Source organism: Triturus cristatus, chromosome 2_1, assembly GCF_964204655.1.
Source record: "Triturus cristatus chromosome 2_1, aTriCri1.1, whole genome shotgun sequence".
Lineage (NCBI taxonomy): Eukaryota > Metazoa > Chordata > Amphibia > Caudata > Salamandridae > Triturus > Triturus cristatus.
In genome coordinates this window covers 1,165,608,283-1,165,630,033 of record NC_140581.1, presented here as the reverse complement: position 1 = coordinate 1,165,630,033, position 21,751 = coordinate 1,165,608,283, and the positions used below count along the sequence as shown (strand labels likewise).

Here is a 21,751-nt window from a genome sequence, read left to right as displayed (position 1 = left end):
GGAAACTCGAAAGCCAAGATGCCCGCTCACATTGAGAGGTGGGGATTACGACTGCATGAGTGCAACTATACAACTGTACACAAACCGGGTAAAGATTAGAACCCTGCTGATTACTTTTCACAAGTATCGCTACATTCTCACAGCCCGACATCCAAAACCTCTAAGGAGTACATTAACTTAATTGTGAGGTCAAGCGTTCCAGCAGCCCTATCCATTGAACAGATTATTGCTGCTACTAATGCTGATAAGAACATGGTTATCCTCAAAGACATAATTTCAACTCAATACTGTTTTTGTGCATCACTGTATAAACTGAATTGTCAAAAACCTGCCTGAACCTGCGCAGTTTACTTTATGAGACAGTAGAAAGAAAGTGTTGTGGAAACTGCGGAGGCGGCTATCAGCAACTCCCTCACTCCGCAGATGACCTATTCAATCATTTATTTCGCTTTGTGTATGACACCCCAAACAACGAAGGGCAACAGTGAGCTGCATGTCTCAACAGCGGTAAGGTTTCAACGGAATACTAACTTCAAGATGACAGACAGAAAAATGCAGCAGTGAACAAGTAAGGAGAGCAGCCAGCCATGTTAAGTGTGGTTAATCAGAGACTTAAAGGTGAGCGCAAGGTTAAAAAATGCTGGGGAGAAATCAGAGAGCTGCCAGAAAAGATACCAAAATACTGGCCATGTGGTGCAGGGTTCGAAGGCATTCAAACGTTTAAGAAAAACTGTAATACCGGTCAATGTGCAAGGCGTTTGGCAAGGTGCGTAGCCCCATATGAGAAACATAAAATATTGTATCTTGAAGGTTCTGTGGAAATTGTATTGGGGGTCCACAGAGGAGGAGAAAACTTGTTTCCCACATAACTCAGCTTGTTTATACAAGCAGCTGAGTGGTAAAAACCCTTGGTCAAGAAACACTGGACTCTAGGGCTATTCAATATTGTATATATTAATATCTGCCATGCTAATTCCACATTGAAATTACTAAAGCTGTAGATGTTACTGAAACGGGCTCCCCATTTCCCAAGACTGACAATTGGTCAGTCAGTGTTTTGGCAAACTTGCCATCGAACCTGGCCGATACTGTAACACAAGACCTTAGATTAGTTCCAAATGCTCTCACTCTAGCAGCATCATAGCAACAGATCACGGCCACTACCGGATTCGATCGTGGCCTATCAGATGTCATGATGCAGTGAATGAGAGGCTGGAGATGCCAAGAGGGAGAACCTTGATTACACAAATGCTACTTCTTTTTAATATGCCTGGGTGAGAAGGAGTGGACTGCATCTCTAAAAACAGGACCCCACAGCAACTCCTCTCAATTAGGAATTACAGCTTCATAAATGTAATAAGGCATTCCCCAATGTTTTTCTATGGGAGGGGTACGCCTCACAGTAGTGAAAAACGATTTGGGAGATTTTCATTACCAGGACATGTTAAAATTAAAAGTACATGTTCACCCTTTTAGTTACACAGCACCCTGCACTATGGGCTATCTAGGGCCTATCTTTGGGGTGATATGTGTAAAAGAAAATGGCAATTTAAGGCTTGGCAAGAGAGCTTAAATGCCGGGGTGACATGGCAGTGCAACACTGTATTTAGGCTCAATGGCAGGCCTGGGACATGTTTTGGATGGCTACTTAAGTGGGTGGCACAATGAGTGCTGCAGGCCCGCTCGTAGCATTTATTTCATTTACGGGCCCTGGGCATATGGTACAAGGGAATTTATAAGTAAGTTAAATATACCAAATAGGTATATGCCAATCCAACCATGTTTAAGGGAGTGAGCACAAACACTTCAGCACTCGTTAGCAGTGGTAAATTGCAGAGAGTCCTAAGGCCAACAAGAACGAAATCCAGCAAAAATTGGAGTTAAGTGAGCAAAAGGTTTGGGGGAATACCACCCTAAGGCTGACAAGTCTAATAGTGACCCACTTTCATACAGCGTCCTGTTTTGGTGAAATGAACTTAAGTGATCTATGTTGCCCCTAGTATGCACAGGCATTATGAGGTCATGCAATGATGGGATCCGCCGTCCGCTGTGAAATGCAAGAGGGTGGCCAGTGAGGCAAAATAAAAGGAAAAAACTGTCTCAAAGGAGAAATAAATGGTCCATTTGTGGCACTGAAATACTCTACTTTTTAGGCAAACGTGTACATGAAATAGGACAAAATGCAGTCTTATCTCAAGAATCAAAAGAGGGAGGGAGCAGTTCCACTCAACTTCCCTTAAATGAACATGTGAAATCAAGAGGAGTGGAAGAGTTGTGTTGAAACAGGGGGTGGGGAGGGCAACAACAAAAGTGTTGTAAGACCCTCAACAGTGTTGTTCTGTCAAACACATGTCTCCCGTTAGCATTCTTAGCCACTGATCATTACATCATTGGGTCTTTTCCTCTACCAGGAGAGATTGTCTCTTGAATCTCAGACTATATAGTATCTACCATGTGAGGAAAAAAGATTTAAAAATACCTCCTACCTTTAGAAAGGACACATTTTGTTAAGGTCAAAGGTAATGGTGTGATTAAAAAATGTAAGGTGTCAAAAAATAGGTATTAGGTGTCTCTCACATCTATCTCTGGAAGAATCAGGTTAACATGTTTCAGCCAACATTGCGCCCTATGGGTCGATGGCTTTCGTCAGGACTGAAAGATTGTTTTATAGGATCCCTTCATGAAGTCAAAATAAATCAAATCAAATGGAACACTTTCCCTCCAACTTTTGAATTTTTTCTTCTTTTTTGGTCATATGGGACTCTTTGTCCAGTCCTAGAAAGTGGCAAAAAGACATGGAGAACAACGCCTTATGTATTAGAATTTAGTACTGATGTTGTCCCATATTTCTAACAATGCATGCACCCAATGATTTCTCTAAATGTGTATTTTGCTCCATTAAATGCGAACATCTTCAAACCTTTTGGGGCTGTTCGTCTAAGTAAGCAAATGTAATAATTGCTCATGTATTCCATACTAGGATGGATCTTAATTTAGGGGGACTCTATTATCAAAGCCTCCTCTAACCAAATTTTGGACACCTTATGCTGTGTAGATCTCACTGTATTTCAAAATGATATGGAGTTTGAGTCTAGGTAGATGTAATCATAGGTATTGCTTTGAAAATTACCATCTCCTGTACTATTCGAAAGTCATTAAGATTGCACTTCTTTCTAAACATTTGGTTCTACAGATGTAATGGAACCTTTTTATCTTATAGAATAATCATGAATTCAATGGTAGTTGAATGCAAATTTCATTTATTGAGATCAAAAACAAAAAAAGCAGTCCCTAGGGGACTAAGAGCAGTTTTGTCATGCCCCCGGGGGACTTAAAATGATACTATCCGATCTAATAACTGAGGTTGATGCTCATTGGTACCCCTGAAATATCAGTGTTAGTGACTAACTCGTACTGTTTTAAAGTCATTAAGACTGTACTTCTGTGTAATCATCCGGTTCTAAAGGTGTAATGGAACCTTTTGATCTTAAAGAGTGATCATAAATTAAATGGTGGTTGAATGTAGGTGTCACTAATCTTAATATATGCGATGTGCTCTTAATGTTGTAAAACAGTGTTTTCTTGGGAGAGAAATACATTTTTCGAGTCTCTTGTTGTCTATTCACTTATAAATTCCCGGGAATGTATGTAATGTAGATGGACGCCCATTTCAAATTAATAATGCCCAAGAAATATTGTCATTGAGTACTTTGTGGGCAGTGCCTAGACGGTAGACCCTACGCTGTTCTTTTTATAGTAAGTTTCTTTCAGCATTTGTGTATATATAATCTAGGGTTTCCAAAATCACCCACCTCAAATCCTCAGTTGAGTGTTTTGTGGTGATGAAATGGTTGCTCATTTTTGTTGTCGCTCTGTTGCAACTTATGTTGCTTCTGTGCTCACAAATGCGTATCTTGACTTTTCTACATGTCATGCCTATATATCTTAAGCCGCAAGGGCAGGTGATCATGTAGATAGCGTGTGATGTTTTACAATGTGTGTGTCTCTTCAAAGTCCATATGAAATTTGGTGTGAGCTGTAGTACTTTTGTAGTTGTTGTTAGAAGGCACACTGAGCAGGTGCCACATGGATAGTGTCCTGGAATGGGAGGAAGTCCTAGCATTGTTGAAATTGTTTCCTGCCTCACAACGTTCTTCTTTGGTTGGGTGTGAATTAGATGATCCCTAAGGTTCTTTTGTCTTTGATGGGCAAAGCGTGGTATAGGCCAATTCAAACTGCCCGAGTTTACTATTCTCCAGTTCTTACGTACTAGGTTTTTAAAAAGATTAGATACTGCATTAAAGGCTGTTACACGTCAGTGTTTCCTGTTCTTGAGGTTTTTCTTTATTTTGCAGGAGTCCCTCTCTATGTTGTTTCTTTGCCCTTTTATAACTTTTTGTTATGATCGGTTAAGGATAGTTTCTAGATTCTAGTTTTTTAGTTAAGACCTCCACTTGGCTTTGAAAACCTGTCTTCTTAGTACAGTTACGTCTAAGGCGGAGGTATTGGCTGTAAGGCAGGTTTCCTTTTAGAGACCGAGGGTGGAAACTGTTGTATAGTAACAGGGTGTACTTATCTGTTGTTTTGTAATATGTCCAGGTGCCGATCTGATGATTCTCTTCAAAAAGGGTGGTGTCTAGGAAGTGAAGAGTGGTGTTGCTTATCTGGTTAGTGAACTTTAAAACCTGCCGCATGTATTCAGCCAGGCTACAAAATCATGTGCAGATGTTGTATCTCCTTCCCGGATAATTAAAACATCATCAATATAATGTTTCTTTAGTTTTATCCTATGCTGGTATGGATAGGTGTTTGTTAGGACATTCTTTGCCTCAAAATCACTTACGTACAGTCCCGCCAGGCTTGGGGCAAAGGTACTGCCCATCGATGTCCCGTGGACCTGGAGGTGCAGTGTGCTTTCGTACTCAAAGTAGTTTTCAGTTAATGCCAGTCTACAGCATTCGAAGACAAAATGTCTTGGAGTTCTGTATTGCCATTCTGTTTTGTAGAGTATTTGCTCTATGGTCTCTACTGTGGTACTTTGTGGCAAGCTTGTATACAAGCTTTCAATGTCAAGTCCGATAAGTTAATTCATCTCTGGGGCAAAAGGAAGATCATGTAGTACCCTCAGAATATCTGCAGTATATTTTAGATATGTGGGTGTCTTTTGGACTATTGGCCTGAGAAAATGCTCTGTGAACTGTGAAAGTTGCTCCAAAATGGAGATAAAACCTGAGACAAACGGGCGACCTGGTGGGGGATCTCTGTTCTTGTGCATTTTCGAGAGGGAGTAAAAAGTATGGTGAGCACGGTTCTTTTATGCACAAGAACTCTGCCTCTTTTTTAGATATCCAGCTCCTTAGTTCAGCTTCTGCTACCATGATGCTGATGGTTCTCCTAAGTTGGTCTGTCAGGTCTTCTGTGATGATTCTATAGTGTCTTGTGTCACTGAGAAGGTCCCTGCATTGTTTGTCGTAATCTGTTTTCTTCAATAAGACTATTCCACCGCCTTTGTCTGCTGGTTTTATTATAATACTCTCATCCTTGGTCAGAACTGTTAGGACCTGTATTTCGGATGTAGTCATGTTGTCATTGAGGAGGTGTCTATGTTTTCGATTGCCTTAAAGAGGTCTTGCTCAAAAGTCTGAATTTCTACTGGTATTGTGGAATTTGGGGGCTTAAAAGTGGACTTCACTCTCAGATTAGTGTCTCCATCGTCTGAGGGTCCTTCCCTATTAGAAAAGGTAACTTTTAGTTTCATTTTGCGTGTACAGTTCAGTTCAAAGACTTTATTTCGATCTCTGCGGATCATAAAAGTACACCATAAAAAAGACAATGACAAACACACAGTACAAATAAAATATGTCACCCCTAAATAAACAGTCACGATCTGTCTGCAATCTTAATGTTATCAATTAATCAAGGTGTGATAGTATTTATGCTAGAGGGTAGTTGGTCCACATAGTAGCAACCTAATTATACAATGTGCATCATTGGTTATAAAAGCCAACTTCTTAAATATTCCTGAAAACAGAAAAACAGTTATCTATGTTACAATCTCATTTTAAAATTTTTGTTTTAAAAGGAATAAAAAAAAAAAATGTGAATTATATTTTACATCATTGGTACCATTGCATTGTCACTTTCGGATGAAGAATACTTGGCACGCCTTATCCATAGGGCCATTAAAAACTTTGCTACACAAAAAACAATCATGCGTGTCGTGTCAGTCTTCATTATTCTGCGTGCCTCCTTATGTCTCCTTACTCCCATATTTCTACAAAGGGGAACTATCCATTTAAATCGAGATCGAGAGTAAAGGGGGCAAAAAAATAAGACCTGATCAAGAGTCTCAGCAGTCCCCAAACAACAGGGGCAACACTCTTCTTCACCGCTCTCCTCTTCTCTATTCCAATTTTGCGTATACATTCTGCCATTTAGCCTTGCAGGCGAAATTTATTGAATTTCAGAGTAGGTACAAACCCAAAACCTTTGTTTTGGACAGAAATCTGGGTGTCTGTCAGTATCTTCTCAGTTACATTGAATATTAACGAGTGCTGTTGCTTGTTCTCGGATTCTGTTCTCTGGATTTGATCCTTGTTGACTTTCCTGTGTTTGTCTCCTCCAATCTGACTTATTTTCTTCTTCCTCGCTGCTGTTGTAGGCCCCTCCCAAAAACATGGTCTTTGTAAGTGAGGGCAATTGTGAGGAACGTTCGGTAGTGGGTTTCCTAAGTAGGGATTCATCCAACTTCCGAATTGAGAGGCAAAAGGTTGGACAAAAGGGTTGGGCTGGAAAGGTGTTTGCCAATGTTGTTGCCATCCCTGTCCCCTTCCTCAGTTCCTGCCTCTAAACCTACGTTTCAAGATCAGATAACATCATTCTAAGTTCCCCAGGGCATGACATAACCACTCTAAGTCCCCCTGGTCATGATTAAAAAACCACTCCGGTCTTCCTGTTTTACCGATTGGGAACACCTGGCAAGGAACACTGCTATCAAAGCTGGCAGCTTCTCCTACTTGCTTTAACCCTTTCGATGCTTGTGACGGAGCGGTTCCGTCATGCGCGTCGGTCGCGCTGTGCGGATGACGGAACTGCTCCGTCACGGCCCCGCCAGCGCAAGAACCCTTCAGCACAGCGCGGTAATCCACGCCGCGCTGAAGGGGTTAAGATGCAGGCTGGAGAGGACGTGTCGTGGAGTGCACACTGAAGGACTAAGATAAAGGGGAAACTACAACTGTAGGGTGACTCTCTAAATGTCTCCACAATAGGCGGAGTAATTTTGAAACCCCTTTTACTCCTTTATGTATTTATAACCCTCCAATCTCCAATTTTTCCTGCTTCTCCTCTCTAATGAAAGGAATAGTAATACCATGCTTCTGGCCAGACCCATGAAGATCTTCTAAAACAGAAACTAGGGTATGCTACAGAAGCCTTACAAGACAGTTTTCTACCAGTTTCTAAAGGGGCACTAATTGGGCAATTTTTACTACTTCACTCCCTTAAAAAATAACGTATGTATCATTACGGTCACAGATTCCTTTACCCTTACCGTTCATTTTCAAAGCAATGTCTATGATTACATCTACCTAGACTCAAACTCCTTATCATTTTGAAATACAGTGAGATCTACACAGCATAAGATGTCCAAAATTCGCATAGAGGAGGCTTTGATAATAGAGCCCCCCTAAATTAAGATCCATCCTAGTATGGAATACATGAGCAATTATTACATTTGCTTATATAGACGAACAACCCCAAAAGGTTTGAAGATGGGTGCATGCATTATTAGAAATGTGGAACAACATTAGTACTAGATTCTAATACATAAGACATGTCTTTTTGCCTCCTAGGACTGGTCAAAGAGTCCCATATGACCAAAAAAAGAAAAAAACTTCAAAAGTTGTAGGGAAAGTGTCCCATTTCATTTGATTTGACTTCATGAAGTGATCCTATAAAACCACCTTTCGGTCCTGACGAAAGCCATTGACCCATAGGGCGCAAAGTTGGCTGAAACATGTTGACCTGGTTCTTCCAGAGATAGATGTGAGACACCTAATACCGTTTTTTCACATCTCACATTTTTTAATCATACCACTACCGTTGATCTTCTTAATAAAATGTGTCCTTTCTAAAGGTAGGAGGTCTTTTTTAACTTTTTTTCCTCACATGGTGGATCCCATATGGACTCAGATTCAAGAGACAATCCCCCCTGGTGGAGGAAAAGACCCAATGATGTGACGATCAGTGGCTAAGTATATCAAGGGGAGACATGCCTTTGGCGGAACAACACTGTTAAGGGTCTCACAACAATTTGGTGTTGCCCTCCCCACCCCTGTCTCATCACACCTCATCCACTCCTTATGATTTTACACAAAATGCAGTCACTCACTGAGCCAGAAAGTCAACGGTTGAAGTGGGATGACCGATTACCTCATGCTGTATGCTATAGTGGTTGGAAATAAAATGTGAATGACACATGAACAAGCCAATGAGTGAAGAGGGTTTACTTTAAGCCTCTCTATGTATGTGAAATATGTAGTCTTTTTTTATTAATTGTTTCGGTTACATAAGGCTGGCAAGACAGCCAAAGCTGTCTCTAGATCAGCCCTTAAAAGGAAAAGGCTTACACACGAAATGACACAACATGGAATCTTTACAAAAGAAATACTTTAATAAGTGTGCTTATTCAAATTGCTAATGCTTTTGTGTAAAGGAGCAGCTAATTGCTTTTTTCATTTCACTCGATTTCTGAAGCTATAAAGTTCATTCAGATAATTAATAATCGCTGATTATTTGCACACACAATTGCCAATTCTATTCTTTCCGGTAAATGCCCATTGCACACCTTTTTATTCCAAAAGTTTTATGTTATTGTTTTCACTTTCGTACTGGCAAACGTCTATTTATCCAAGCACGCTAGTTGGAAATACAAGCTGTATTTTTCCGTCCATATCCTGTGACTTTTAAACATTCTGTAGTAGGTTGGAATGCAATGGCTAACACATTTCCTGTGGCTCCCTTTTATTGTCTGCTGCTGAAATCATGATTAAAATTGAACATATTTTGAATGAACATGATAAGAATGTTTAGCTGCCAATAGGCATAATGTGCAGTTTCTCCTGCCACTTCTGACATTTTGATCCACATCACATTGCATTCTGGGACTTGTAGTTTGGCTTTTCCAATAGAAGTTTGACTGCCTAATATGCAAAGTGATGTCGGCTAAACTCGCAGCTCTTCACTGGCTGAAGATGTCAAAAAGGATTCATCCATTTGATATAATGAGAGAGTTCAGAGCTTCTAACTCTCCCTTAGTACAGGACACCTGTACTTTGCAGCTACCAGTGGCGTCCAGGTCAGTTTCCCATCCCAGCGCTCTGATCATGCACTTTCTGTGTGGATATGATTGTACATCTATCTGCAGTGCTTTGACGGACCAGGGCTGCCTTGAGGGAAGAGGCTGGGAAGGGCGGGTGCCCAGTCAGAAGATAAACATTTTGCAGTTCTGCCCCTTCAAAGTGGAAGTAGTCTGCATCAAACTTGAGGGTCTGAAAGTGAAAGACTTATAAATCTGCCTGAGAGCACAACAGTCAGACAACTTCTGGCATCTTACTTTGACAACTTAGATTTGGAGAGGAATTAGGCTCGGAATTATTGTAAGGTGTGTATAATGTCACCGGACCGGACTGGGTTGAGACAGGAGGGAGGATATACGCACTGGAAGACAATATGGGAAAAGCAGAATTGTCGAATGTTAACCATTATGTAAAAAAAAAAGGGGAAGTCTGTGGGTATGGAACTGTTGAGTGGAGGGGGAAGGGACAGTTAAGCAGTGTTAGCTAGTTGTGAGGGCATAAATATTGTGTGTAACAAAGCCAAAGGTTTGTGTTAATGGTAGACTAACGTTCTCCTGATTGAAGTGGCCTTATTGGACTACAGTCCAATATAAAACCTCTTTTTTAATCGTTCCTATGACATAAAATAACAACAAATTATTTTTCATGAGATAGATCATCCTTATTTTTATATCAGACTTGTTAAATTGCATATACTTGGTAACTCATTATCAATAGAATTTATTTAAAGATGGCCGCCACGTGGGAAGCAGGTTGCTTTAATGGACGCACACACATGCCCCCATGGGCGCATCATTGTCCTCAGCTGAGGGGGATTGAACAAGCTTTTACCCTACAAAAGACGGGAACTCTGGCAACACCGCTATCTTTGGGAGAGAGAACCAGGGGTACGCGCTGACCGCGAGCAAACCATGGTATATAAGTAAGCAGAATAATATGCTATTATCCTTTTTATTGTGCTACTATACCTGTTGCAGGTCAATGAACGGTTGCAGTGTTCTTGCATTACATGGGGGCCATATAGGGTCAGAGGAAGGGTAAAACCCATTTAAAAGCGCTCTATTAGAGATCTATGATTCACATTAGGTATCAGTTCATAGATAAGTAGACATCACACAATATGCAGTGCTAACTCTGTAATTGCATGCAACAAGTCTATGACTTAGTTGACACTATAGGGTTTGGCACAGTTGGTCCTGGTGTAACGACAATCAGCTTATGTGCCACAATACTGTTTGTATGATTATGCCTACATATAAATGTTGTTTTGTCTCTTGCTCCCACAGGTACAAGATAATGAGATCTCATGAGTTCCACAAACTCCTGAGACTAGCCTTGGGTGAAACACACATCTTATTTAGGATTACATTTTTTGAGGCAAATAATATGAACTTTCCTCACATCTAGATAGCAGTGCATTTTTTTGAGCTGGCTCTGAAGAAATGCCAAGTGACCATCAAAGACAGATGGACGTATAGACCATGTGTGGATCGGAGAATAACTACATGATTTATTAAAGATTAGGCTTAGTGTTTTCTACAGACAATTTTGATGTATTCCTATGCAACCCACTATCTCCTTCACTGCACTGAAACTGAGCATAAAAAAGATCTCCACCAAATTGCCCTGACAAGAGGGGTTCGCTGGGCATTGCACCACCCTCCTAGCAAGGAGCAGATCACAACGATGAAGCATGCCACCTATGTGGGTTACAAAAGGGGGTGGTGATGGACGGAGCATCAGAACCAATCAAACACTCACACCCAGTCAACAGATCTGGGTTTGATCCATCACCGTTCTTTAGCCCACTCTGCCACCCCAGTTCAGACATGGCCATATGCAAATCAGTCTGACCCTGTGCCTCATGGGAACAGTACAGCCCGAACTGCCAAGCCATGCCTTCCCTGGACCGGAAACAAGCTTCCTAGGACCGGTTTCTGGCATTTACGCCGTCTTCAGCCAGGCTTGCTTGTATCCAGTGGCATAGTGAGCAAGGGACTCACGTCTGAGCATACCCTGCCAACTTATGGCGAACAAAGCGGTACAAAAGGGGGTGGTGATAGACGGAGCATCAGAACCAATCAAACACTCACACCCAGTCAACAGATCTGTAGTGGTGCCCTTACCCAGTCGCAACAGTTCACTCTCCTCAAAGCCTCTGCTGTTACTCAGCTGAGGGGACACCTTTGCTCTTATCATTAGTGCTTACAGAGGTAGTCAGTGACCCCAGGTGCAATGCTGTTGCACTCCTTCCTCTGCTTCAGGGGGAGCCTCATGTCAGGTCTGTATCCTTTACCTCCTCAGACACTGCCCTTTTTCAGTATGTAAGTATTTGGAATATAGTTGACATAGATTTTGAACCATTGTAGTGAATTTCTGACATTACCATGTAACCTATGCCATCAGCCACAATGTCTTAGATAAATGTTAAGAGCAGCAGCAAAGAGTCAAGCCTTGCAGGTCCAGATACTTGAGTACCTCCTCAACTCTTGGTATATTTTCTTTCATTAACTGAGTTGTATTGCTGGCCATGGGATGATTTCAGCTATTGCTTGGATGTGCTTGTTGCCCTTGCAAGCCCCTCTTGACCATGACTAGCAGGATGGAATGGTCTAAGATGTCAGGGATCTGTTGCAAGATATTCTGCAGGTAGGAAAGCAGTACATATTGGTGTTGGCAATGTTCTCTGCTCTTTTCTGTAAACATACGATAGCAATGTCTGTACTTTTCATGGATAGGGTGAGATTGCTAGTGTTCTAAAAACCTAATAAACTCCAGGTGCTTCCAACTGCTTCAAGTTCATGTTTTTAAGTAAGTCTCCCTTTGTGTATGTCATATGTACATGTGTGAAGCCTTCCTTATCTTTATTGCTAAGAAGGTCACCAAAGGTGTGTATACTGAGATGAAAAACCTAGTCACCACAGACCACTTGACTCAATATCCCAAACACTCAAACATGAATTCATCACAGTGGATAGATAGATACATCGGTAACCTGTCAAAACAAGACCACACTTCTCCCTACCTTCTTGGGCAAAAAAAAGAACTTTGGATATTAAAGAATTAAAGTTAATCGCAAGAGTCATACCTGGGGCGTAACCAGCATAATTTGGCAGAAGGCCACAGTTGCTCCAATATATAATTTTTCCTTGTCTCTTGCTGTCCTTTGTACCACAGGTTGTTGTTGTCCGTGCTTTTACAGGTTTATCTTGCTGGGTGACTTTTAAGGGTGCCCTTTGAGGAGAAGGAGCTCTAGGGTAGGTACGAGCACTTGATGGGCACTGCAAGAAAACAAATCGGCAAAAGTGAATAGTTTTTGATGATGACCACACTAGATTTAACTGTGCACATACCACATATAAGATAACTCTTATCTGCCATTTTAGTTAGAGTTCACCACAACTCCTAGCTTCCATTGGCTGCATTTTGGCCATGGAAAGAGATGCACATCAATATACAAATCTTTGCCTCGCCACTATGGATATTGTGGCACGACTTTATGATTGTGAGGTGCGAAATATGGTGTTGCATTGTAGGGTTTAAGAGTATGAAGCCAGTCATCAACTTATATGTGAGTATAAGGTTGGAACATTATTTGCAAAGTTTTAAGCAGTGCTATGATTTCAAGAAGCATTGCATCAAACCACAATGCCCTGACTTAATTAACATGATAACTTCCAGACCAAGAGACTGGCAAAGCTCACACCAAATAATCTGAGATTTAAGAAATGCAATCAGTTAGAGAATGATAACCAACATGTTTGTGGAATGTCCAAGCCTACAGACATACTGGGCAGTTGTATATCGAACACTATGTGTGGTTTTAAAATGACAGATCAAGGTAAACCAGGCTTTAATTTTTAGGGAGTGAATCCATCAGGATCAGTACTTCCGACCACTGCCCAGCGTAGATTAATATTTTACCTAGTCCTGCTAGTCAGATTTGAGATTTGTAAAAACAAAATGAGTTTCTATAGATCCACCGCTAGCCACAGATTGGATCAAAACTGTTATCCATGTAAGCCAGCTCGACATATGTGACCCCAGAAGTCTTAATAAGCTTGGAAAGACTTTGTAGATTGCCAACATGTTCAATGATTACACCTGAAGGAGGTACTGCAGGACAGCACATTTGAGGCTGTTTCTATGTGTAACAACAGTACACTACCCCTCCAAGGTAGGGTACTTAGGTTCCATTAGAGGAGAGGGAACCTCTCCATAAGTGTAAAAAATTAAAACATGCTCCTAATCGTTAACAAACAGTGTGGCTTCAATAGATCAATCAAGTAAAGTTTACTCTAATGTATGCATATAATCAGAGCGGCACAATAAAAAAATGTCATTTGCTAAAAAAGGCTAAAAGGCAAGCAAAAATAATTAAGACTAAAGGAAAAAATCCAGGAATATGGAGCATCCATTAACCAAGAGGAAATCACATGAGGGTTGCGAGAAGAGTAAGGGAAAATATTTGGAAACTTGGATTTTGGATAGCATAAGATAGTGAAAGTCAAATTCTGAACTATTATGACCTCTGGAGAAACTGATCCAAACATTTTGATTAAAACTTGTTTTACAGTTTTTGGCACAAATGCTCAAACCCTTTTGCGGAATAGACATTTAATTGGAGTGGAAGTGGTTGTCTGTTTATACTGATTGTTAAAGGCCCGCTCCCTTGTTGTAGGCTCTCGCCTGTTTCTCGTTAACTGCCCTGAACCCGAGTAATAGGCCCCATATGCAGTTTAAGGCCTATAATGAGGAAGAGGGCCTTTAACAAACGGTTTAGCCGAAAGCAGAAGTGCTATAGAACAGTGCAGCAACTCAGGGAAGAATGTTCTAAATTAAAAAGGGGAAAACAGAAAGACAAACGTTGTAATGTTTGAGCAGAAGGCTCAAAACAGGCATTATTAGCTCTGAGCCGCTCCATTGTATTCATTGGAGCTCTCAACACTCAAATCTTCTAGTAAATGTTTTGGGGAAGCAACGAAAAACTATAAACTTAGGCATAGAACAAAGTGCTTGCTTTGCAGGGCTGTGCCACAAGGCAATCTGTCTCACGTTCTTACACTAATACCTAGAAATATTGCTTTTAAAGATCTAACACCTTTATGGAATCTATTGTTTTCTCTGATTTGTGGGGCAAACACCATAGGTTGCTCTTCAGCATGGTGTCTCTGTCAGGCAAACAAGGGTCCCAAGATGGTGGCTTTTTCATCTCCTCTTTGACTGCTTCGATGGTTTGGATGGCCTCTGTTGTTCGGGGGTCCCCATCGCAAATGTAATATCTCAGTGTGTCTTGATATTTGCCATCCTTTGGGTAGAAATATCCTGGAAAAGAGCGAAACAGAAGCAAGAAACTGAAGTTAAACAGGCTGAATAAATTGCTCTAATTGAAAATTGAAAGTGGACTGCAAATTCAGCCCTGCCTCACATTCTTGCTAATACATAATGCTGCGATAGTGGTGTAATCTAGTGATTGGGATTTGGATAAATAAATAAATGTAAAATAAATATTGTTTGCATTACACCTAACCGAAATCCACTGCAGTAATTTATAAATTGACAGTTCTACAAGAATTTAGCTTTTTTGTCTCCTTTAATGGATTTCTGCCCTCGAGTGATTCATTAAAATGTCTTCATTTTTTTCATTGTTTTATTCACTCTTTCATTTTTTTATCCACTCAAAAGACATCCACTTTATCTCACCGCAATTTAAAAATTGAAAATTGAAAGACTAGCAAAAGCAAAAGGACAACCCCAACATTTACAGATTCATTTGTTGACGTGTAAATGGCACCAAATAGCATAACAACTAAGAGGGTGACATAATCAGGTACTCCAGGGGAAATTGAAAAGACGGGGGCATATTATCAAGCACGGCGTTAAAATTATCGCCGCTTTAGCGGCAGAAAACTGCTGCTAAAGCGGCGATAATGGGCTTGATAATATGCCTCAGAGAATTCCAATAGCAGCCCATGCTGACACCAGAACATGGGCTTCTATTGGAATTCTCAAGGGCATATTATCAAGCCCATTATCGCCGCTTTAGCGATAATTTTAACGCCGTTTCTTGATAATGTGCCCCTTGTATTTTAAGAAGCCTCTCTGCTGCCATAACTGAGCGAACAACTCCTTCGTGCTACAGCTTTCAGTTCAGAGTTATGCTTTCGTCTTAGCACCGAGGGACCACTTCGGTCTCATGGTACAAAAACATAATTGAAAAATCATGATCCTATCACAAACGTTGAGGGTTTCTCAGCAGCAAAGACATTGCAATTAGGAAAGCCTCGGTCATGTTCAGTTGCTGTAGTTGTGAACATTCAGTACCGTGATGTGACTGTAAAATCTCTACCTTGGTGAGTCTGTTTGTTATCTGGAAATTTTACAGAGATATTGGAACTAGGTTTATAAACATGTCTACTTATACCAAACGGTTGCTACAGAGTCAGTTACCTAAAAAGTGGAAGACGCACCTTAAGGGTTCAAACAAGAGGTCACCAGTTTGAGCAATGTTCGTGTCCCATGTTTCTCGTTGGTGCTCCCTCTTGTGGAGAAAGAAGAGGCCCCTGTTCTGTGTTAGTGTAAGTCTGTAGTTTTATTCACTAACAGTGTTTGTGTTTGCTAAAATGAGGAGCAGGCCTCCTAGACACTCCCTGCCCACCTAATCACTGCACTGTGGGCTGTCTATCTAACACAAGCTGTGTGGTGTCTTCATTCTTTCAGGGAACAAAAACTTTGTTCTGGGTTAAAAATGTGTCTAGGGAGGATTCCTTAAATGTAATGTGCTCGTGCGACCAGCATATGTTAAAAACATATGACATGTAAAGACCTTAATCAGGTGAGGGTTGACATGTTTTACGGCCCTTGTAATTTCAGTAATTTCTTCAGGACCTGAGGACCATTCATGAGAGAGTTCTGTAGTGCCCCATGTCTTGTCGTATGTATACATCTAAAGGTTTTAAAACATTATTTCCATAATAAATACCTATACCCTGGTGTTTTCACTCATACCTGTTATACCTAGACTGTGCTTTAAATACAAGTAGTTATTGCACTCTGTTATTGTTATTGTAATTCTGTACCATAAGAAGGAAGTGTTGAGTTTCAGAGGAGCATTCTGTTTTGAACAGATGGTCTATCTTCCTATTATGTAGCCCCAATTGTTACTTCTGTGTAGGATAATGCTGAATATTGAAAGAGGCTACACAGCCCTGATGTATGAATTGTAGGTATCCCAAACCAGTCAAGTTGGATTCTCCCATACCAATCTGTATGACCTAATTTGTGTTTCAGACACAATATATGTACGGTTGCATCCCTATCTGTAGATAAATCCAACATCATCTCAACCACAGCGCGGTTTGCCACCTAAATTGAATAATTGTATGAATCCTTTACCACCCTGACTAAGCTGTTACTAATGCCAAAAGAACATAATCTTCCACCTGAATAAATGTTGTCTTTCTCTCAAAATGTCTTTTCACGAAAAATATCGATACTTCGACACCTGTCAAATGTTGAGAAATGTCTACCAGTCAGGAACGCTGTACAACTGTACTGGAATAGCCATCTTGTTACCTTTTGTAGAAGCGGGGCTTATAGTAAGTAATGAGCAAGAAGCAACCCAAAGGTGTTAGGAGGATGTGTTACAGGGGAAAGAGGAGCAAAAGAAGGATTATTATTGGGAAATATAAATCAAACACGAAGCAATATTCTCATTACCTGATTCTGGATCCTTATTGGTTATAATTTCGAAGGAAGAGTTTTGAAGGAAGTTAGAGAGTGATCTAATCTGCCTTCCTACAAAGAGGAAATATGTCTCACTATTCTCGGGATGCGCAAAATTTCAGAACGTGCCTTTTGCAAACTTCATAAAATTCTATAGCACACTGCTTAAATCTAATTAAAGTGGCACAACTGATTTTAAAATTGGGGCCGTAAAAACCAACAAACACATGATAAAATTATGACAAGATGCAAATTGACTGTTCCATATTTTTTTCCGCAAAATACTCTGCTGAAAAAGAACCTGCAACTTGCTTTTTGGTGAATTCATACCAAATGTGCTGGCAGACTTATTGCACACATACTTTTTTTTTTTTTATTTGGCTGTATTCTTTGTAATATAAGTGGCGAGGGACAGAACGTGCTGCTTTGCAGGTTTCCTGTGCCAGAATACTCAAACACAAATGATTAGTGTTATTAATGAGGATGGCTGAAGAGACTTATAAGATGGAAAGTGGCGCCAAGTGATGCTGCTGAATGCATTGAAAGAGTGACCTCTCCCTACTGCAGGTTCCCTTTCTAAGGCTAGATTACCACAGACCCTTCACAGACAGGTACTGGCTGTACATTTTACACATGGTTGACATCTGATTTTTCATTCCAGGCTTCACTTTCAGACGAGGGAAAACAATATTGATAATGGGGGAGCACCAAGAAAATACTAAGTGTGAAGTTCCAATGATGGGAACTACAACCCCCAGCCTGAAGGGAGGAATACACACGTCGATGTGCAGAAACAAATCTCCTCATAACACCAAGGCATATTTTGGAAATATTTTAATTAAGGTTTTGTTGACTCTACTTCTAGATGAAAATTAGTGCCACGGCCCAGATATTTAATGAACGTATCTGTAAGTGGATATAAAGTTGGAGAAAGTAAATGCACACCTAACACCACCCACTGTGTTGGTCGTGTTTCCATCGCCTACCACTGATGGGCTTAGGCAGTATTCTAAGAGGCAGTAGATTTTATGACAAGACTGGTAGCTAAGATTATTGCAATCTTCTTTATTGCGCCACCCACAGCAGCTCCTTTAAAGAGCAACGAACATTAACAAAGTTCTAAGAATCCAACAAAGGGCCAGAACCACCAGCCATCTTCCTTCTTTTTTGCTGCTGTCCAAACAGATAAGTCTTGTGTGCTGTTGCTCTTGCACGAATACTAAGCGTTTCTAAATTAATTAGAGTTTGTTTGCTGTGATGAATCAGGCATGTATGAGTGGGATTTAAGATAAGAGCCGATATGGCAATGTATCTATGCTACAGCCTATTTATACTGTTTGGGATTCGTGAGATTTTATTATTTAAATTGTTTGAGGGCTTGTTGAAATCTTGTTCATGAAATTGGCATTTATTTTTGAGCCGCGTCACGATGCTCTAGCCCACGTGCATGTGAAGCGTGTAGCGTCACATCAAAATTTGGGCTTGGATTGCAAATTCGTAGGAGCGGGGGGCGCAATTGAATTAGGAGTGCCCCGCGGTATCAGTATTGCCCAGCCTTTATGTATTTCCATGTTTCCATCACCTACCACTGATGGGCTCAGGCAGTATCCTAAGGGGCAGTAGATTCTTAGCACATTCACGCATTGAGATCACTGACCTTACAACTGAGAAAACATCTGACATCTGTTTATGAAACCGAACTATTCCATGTGCTTCGGCGGTAAAGGAACAGTCAGTTTATCAGAGGCATCGCACATGAAGTGTCGCTGTGGGCTACATACGACTAGCATCTAAAAATATTGTACACTTGTGCACAGACTAAGAAACAGAGGAGGATATGTACAATGAAGTGGCGGAGGGTGTTGTTAGCCTCCCGGGCTTAACGACACGCTCCGCCACTTCGGAAACGCAAGGCTGCACCATATTTACAAGAATGTGGTGCAGCCTTGCGTTTCCTCCTGCGATGGGGCTAAGTTTAACAACTTAGCGCCAACGCAGGCACCCTTGCACCAGAGTGCAAGGGTGTCTGCGTGCAGGAGAGGATTCGTAATGTGTAGGAAGGTGTCCTTTCCTGCATATAAACAGTCCTAAAATGCCATTTTGTAACTTTCATGTGTGCTGATTCATGCAGCACACATAAAAGTTACAAAATAGATTTTTTTTTTAAAGTTTGTATATGTACAGGAAGGGACGCCTTCCTGTACATAAACAAACCATGGCATTTTGCTTTTTCCATGTGTACTGCACAAGGCAGCACACATGGAAAAATGAAAAACGAGGAGAAATAATGCATTTCTCTTCGTTTCGCCAATTTAAGACCAGGATTTTCCTGGTCTTAATTTGGGCGCTGCCTCCTATGTACACCACCCTTGTACATAGGGGCAGCATCAAATACAATGGGTGTTGCGGTGGAACGCCCACCACAACACCCACTGCATGCCCCTTTCACGCTAAACATCGCGTGAAAGGGTGCCTTATGTACAAGGCAGCGTTAAGCCACGTTAAGTGGCTTAATGCTGCCTTGTACATAAGGCAAGGCCCCTATCGCCATGGGAACATCACAAAAAATTACGTTTCCGTGGCGATAGGGGCTTGTACATATGCTCCAGAGTATAGTGTAGCAAAGTGTTGAGCATATAGGTTACAATAGCTGAATATAGTGTTGCAACACTGTACTGGGACAAGTGTGCGTGGGCGTGTCCGTAAACACTATTCCGTATAATATTAAAGCCATTTTATAAACTTCCTAGAACAAGCTGATAGTTACAGTGTGGCTGTCATGAGACTCTCTCTGAGCTCTATAAGGTTGCACAAAAGGAGTACCTTTGTTTATGTTTCGATCAGGCACTTGCCGTGCGTAGGTATTTATTTCCGGATGACCAAAGGTCTTGTTGATACGTTGTCTGGGGCCCGGGAATGCGCAGTCTTCTCCATTCACGGACAGAGTTAGTTGAGGAGGCTTTGGCTGTCCTGGTTCATGGGTGAGGAGCCTGTGTGTGGCATTGCCGTAGGTATCTCCAACCACACTTCGCAGCTTTGGAACATACCCCGTGAATCTGGGGAAGAAATTGTAAGTCGGTAAGACTGAGGTCGATATCACTTCATGAAAAAGATTATTTCAACAAAATTGAGGTAACAGAAGGAGGCTAAATAGAATCATTGTTCTGAGAATTCCTATGCTCAAAGGAAAAGCTCTGCTTACTACCCCTGTTCCTATTTTTAAAAAACGTCTTGCTTCTCGCAGAATGCTTATGCCTATGATGGAAGGGTTGTGGATGATTCTGTTATTTTTATGCAAAATCTTTCCCAGTCAAAAAGCATCTGTAAAAAACTTCTTCTGGGCTACATCTGCCTTCCACCTTCTCAAATCTAGATGAGGTCTGGCAGCTACTACCCCACCATAACCCATTGCTGATGGCTCATAGGTTGTCAAAGGCAACATCTGAAAGGGACTTTGCCTTAATTTCCAGATACCCCAAAAGCTGTGAACATTCTTCTCTCTTCTGAATACTTGAGGAAAGGGCCTGGAAATCCTTGACCAAAGATTGGAAAGCATAGAGTGCATACAGTTCTGACCTCATACACATGCTTAACCCAGCATATTCTCTTTTCAAAGCGCCTTCCACTTTTGTATCCATTTGGTCAGATATTATCCTCTGCTAAAAGGGAAGGTCGTCCCACCAAGTTAGCTAAGTGAGGGTCTATGACCAAAAATTGCTAGAGCTTACTCATAAATCTTGGGATCAAAACTCTATCCGGATCCTTACATACCCTTTCTAAAAGCCTCTGCATGGCCAGGATGGAAAGGAAGTCCTTTGATATTGGAAAAACCATTCCCCATTGGTGACATCTGGGCGCTGCAATAAGAGCTTCATGAGCGGCAAATAAGTTTGTCGAGGAAGCAATTTGAATGCAAAACAGTTCACTTTTGGAATCAAGTACATGTTGCAATTTTAAGTATTTTTGAAAACTGGTTTATTATTTTATGCTCTGTCTGCTCAATATATGGAGATGGACACCCTTGTCAATATAGTTCCAGTTCTGGGACAGCTTGACATACTAGGCACATATTTTTCCTATATATAGGCATTTCAGCATTCTAAGCAACTGTATGAATCACCCGAATTTTCACAAGAACTGCTTCTCTTTGTGTGGTGAACCAGTGTATTATTTATATTTGCAGAGTGTTTTTTTAACCAACGCCCCTAACAAGATGAAACAATAGAATAATACTGTGCACACACACGATGTTATTATGGAGAAAACAGTCAAATGCTTAGGCTCAGGTATACTCTGGTTTTGTGTCATGGGCATGTCATTTATTGGCACAGCCATGATGCAAAGTCCTATTTGTGATTTACAAGAGCACACAAATCTAGATTTGCATTGCTTTGTGTGGCTTTGTAAAAATAAATGTAGCGCAAGGCAGCGCTGCCTTGCATTATCATGCATCAGGTAGGCGTTACATGGCTGGCGCATGGATGTTCCTGTGCATCCACTTATGTATTTTAACAAAAACCCATATTTACTAAGAGTTTAAACATGGGTTGGTGCCAAAATGGTGCTCCTACCTGAGCTTTGTATATCAAGAAAAAATATCTTTATTTCTCCTCGTTTTTCTTATCACTTTTTGAAAGTGGGTATTTTCTTGTCTAACCATCCTGTGTGCC

The 21,751-nt window shown here is 41.0% G+C and overlaps 1 protein-coding gene across 1 annotated transcript in view; it reads right to left on the bottom strand.

Moving 5' to 3' along the window:
* LOC146866521 (CIMIP2 protein GA14893-like) overlaps positions 1 to 21,751 on the bottom strand; it is a 79,793-nt gene that overhangs the window by 2,251 nt on the left and 55,791 nt on the right. Inside the window, exons 2-4 of the mRNA XM_085640865.1 lie at positions 19,905 to 20,137; positions 14,458 to 14,681; positions 12,445 to 12,637 (exon numbers count right to left, since the gene is read on the bottom strand). Of these exons, the coding sequence (XP_085496991.1) occupies positions 12,445 to 12,637; positions 14,458 to 14,681; positions 19,905 to 20,137 (650 nt within the window). The remainder of the gene's footprint in view (positions 1 to 12,444; positions 12,638 to 14,457; positions 14,682 to 19,904; positions 20,138 to 21,751) is intronic.